This window comes from Arachis duranensis, chromosome 3 (assembly GCF_000817695.3).
Source record: "Arachis duranensis cultivar V14167 chromosome 3, aradu.V14167.gnm2.J7QH, whole genome shotgun sequence".
Classification (NCBI taxonomy): Eukaryota; Viridiplantae; Streptophyta; class Magnoliopsida; order Fabales; family Fabaceae; genus Arachis; species Arachis duranensis.
The window spans coordinates 5,288,317-5,291,049 of NC_029774.3; the positions used below are offsets into that span (position 1 = coordinate 5,288,317).

The window sequence follows — 2,733 nt, forward strand, 5'->3', positions numbered from 1 at the left end:
TTTCCACACACAAAAAAAATTCATAAAACACAAATAAACAATAACAATATTTAAATAATAGTTTAATTTTAATATAATATAGTCTTAACAAAAAGAATATTTGACTTTATATTGACTACTTATAAAAACTTTGATGAATAGTGTAAATATTTGTTTTTTTTTTTAAGAAAATTTAAAATGGATACTCACTTTATATTACAAATTTGGTCAACTCACTTCTATTTTTCATCAAAATATGATTTAACTTCAAGTATGACAATTGAATTACATCTGAATTTGATACCAATCAAATTCGAGATAATACTCAATTTGGTCCCTGAACTTACATGCGAGTCTCAATTTAGTCCTTGAGGTTTCAATTGCCTCTATTTAGTCCCCGAAGTTTATAAATGTGCCTTATATTAGTCCCTGAGACCATTTTTAATATAAAAACGTTAATAGAGCGCTGCTATAGACTATTACATGTCACGTTAAAATTTGTAAAATGATGCAATTTTGGTTTTGATATTTAAATAGCTCAAAAATGACTTCGTATTACTTATTTTGTTAGGTAAAATTTTAATAAACACCATTTAGGATGTTGTTTTTGGGTTATTTGAGTACCAAAACCAAAACGACATCATTTTACAAAGTTTAGTGTGGCATCTGGCTGTCACGACAGTGTTCCGTTAACGTTTGTACGTTGAAAATTGTTTCAAGGACTAACATGAGTTATGTTCACAAAGTTTAGGGACCAAATAGAGGCAATTAAAACTTTAAGGACTAAATTGAGACTTGCGTATAAGTTCAGGGACCAAATTGAGTATTATCTCAATCAAATTCTGAGTCATCATATATACTTTATACAAACACTATATCATGCAAAATAAACCCCACAATGAATTTTTTAAAAATAAAAAATAAATTAATAATTAATTTATTAATCTGTTTAAACAAGTGTTGGATGTTTAAATTCTACTTTGTGTATATAATAATTTATTGACGAATAATAAAATTTTTAAATAAAATTCAAATTTATGATGGATTAATTTTTGATATATGAGGAAAAAAAATAGGGTGAGATAAAATATTAAAGGATAAAAAGAAGACAATTTTCCCTTTAATTCGGCTTTATAAAAGTAGTCCTAGTAAGTACATTGCATTTGAAGGTAACCCCACTAATTAAAAACAAATTAACAAAAAGAAGTTAACCTAAGGCAGAGTGGGCTAACCCCCCTAAAACTAAGCCCACATGAAAATTGAAAAAACCTCCCTCACTTTTCACACCCCTTCACATGGGCTTGACTACGACTTAGGCAACACCGCAATAATGGCACAATCTCGTAATTATCTCCAACTCCAGTGGTATTTTACCCTCACACATCACCATATATAGCTCCCATCCCACTAACCGAAAAACCAAAAAGTAACCACTAACCAATTCTGAATTCTCCTTTCCACACTTTGAAATCTTGAGGTCATTTCCGTAATTTTACTCCGTGTTTTCAATGTCGCCATCGAACGGAAGCAGCAGCAAGATCCGGCGAATAGTACGGATCCGGCAGATGCTAATGCGGTGGAGGAAGAAGGCGGCGGGTAGAGCGGCGGCGGACGTGCCGGCGGGACACGTGGCGGTGTGTGTTGGACCTAGCATGAGGAGGTTCATCGTGCGCGCGACGCAGTTGAATCACCCGATCTTCCAGAAGCTTCTGCTTCAAGCGGAAGAAGAATACGGTTTCTGTAACCATGGACCTCTCGCTATTCCTTGCGACGAAGAGCTATTCGAGGAGCTTCTTCGTGTCATGACCCGACCCGAATCCGTTTTCTCTACTTCTCTCGAAGAGTTTCAGAGAAGGTGCCACGTGGACTTCCGAAGTCAGGGTGATGGTAGCGGTAAAAAAGGTGGTGGTCGTGGAGAATCGTGGCCGTTGCTTCATGACGAGTTGATTTACTGAGTTGACTCGGAGTTACTGGATCACTAACTTTTTTTTTGGGGTGGCTTTTTTTTTTGTTAGGCCCTAATTATTGTTAGTTAGTGGGATGATGATGATGACGACGAAGAAAAAAAAAATGATATAATTTTAAATCAAAAAGAAAAATATGATATATGGATTATTTAGGTTGGTTTGATTATTATTAATTTATTCGTTAAAATAGGATGGATCCAATGTTTGTGTATTATTTACTTGGAATTTATAAAATGTGAAAAAAAAAATAGTAGAATCAATCTTTGAGGCAAGGTTTCAACTTAGATTTATATTTCTTCTAATATTACATTGGACGCTTCAAAATGTTGATTACACTTGCAAATAAGTGTGCTTGCGTAACATAATAAATTTAAAGGAAGGTTAATGCTTATTTTTTCTACATTCTTTTCATTGACCGTTAAAAAAATTCAATTATCACTACAATTATTCAAGAAGTATTATTTATCTATATCAACTTTAAATAATTTAAATTATTGTCAATGACGTATAATTGTTAAGGAATATAATCACTATTTTTTTTGGTAGAAGTGAACTAAAATACACGGCAAGAAAAAGCAAACAACTATACAGAAAGAAGGGATGATGAGAGGAAAGCAAAAGAAAGAAAAAAAAGATATGAATATGATGAGCATATAATTTTTTAGTTTAGAAATTTAATATGTAAGATTTAATTTGAACTTATTTATTATTTTTTAATTTGAATATGGAAGTAAAAGTGATGTTGGACTTGGATATGGAGAATACATATGCTTCACAGTCATGTGTT

At 32.4% G+C, this 2,733-nt stretch overlaps 1 protein-coding gene across 1 annotated transcript; it reads left to right on the forward strand.

The window, feature by feature from the left end:
* Nucleotides 1-1,390: 1,390 nt before the first annotated feature.
* LOC107476586 (indole-3-acetic acid-induced protein ARG7) lies at nt 1,391-2,195 on the forward strand. The gene has a single exon (XM_016096425.3). It carries the CDS (start codon nt 1,488-1,490, stop codon nt 1,932-1,934), a length of 447 nt encoding a protein of 148 aa, XP_015951911.1. The 5' UTR covers nt 1,391-1,487; the 3' UTR covers nt 1,935-2,195.
* Nucleotides 2,196-2,733: the final 538 nt, after the last annotated feature.

Coding starts and splice junctions, on each gene's coding strand:
- LOC107476586 (XM_016096425.3), top strand. CDS start 1,488: ATGTCGCCATCGAACGGAAGCAGCAGCAAGATCCGGCGAATAGTACGG.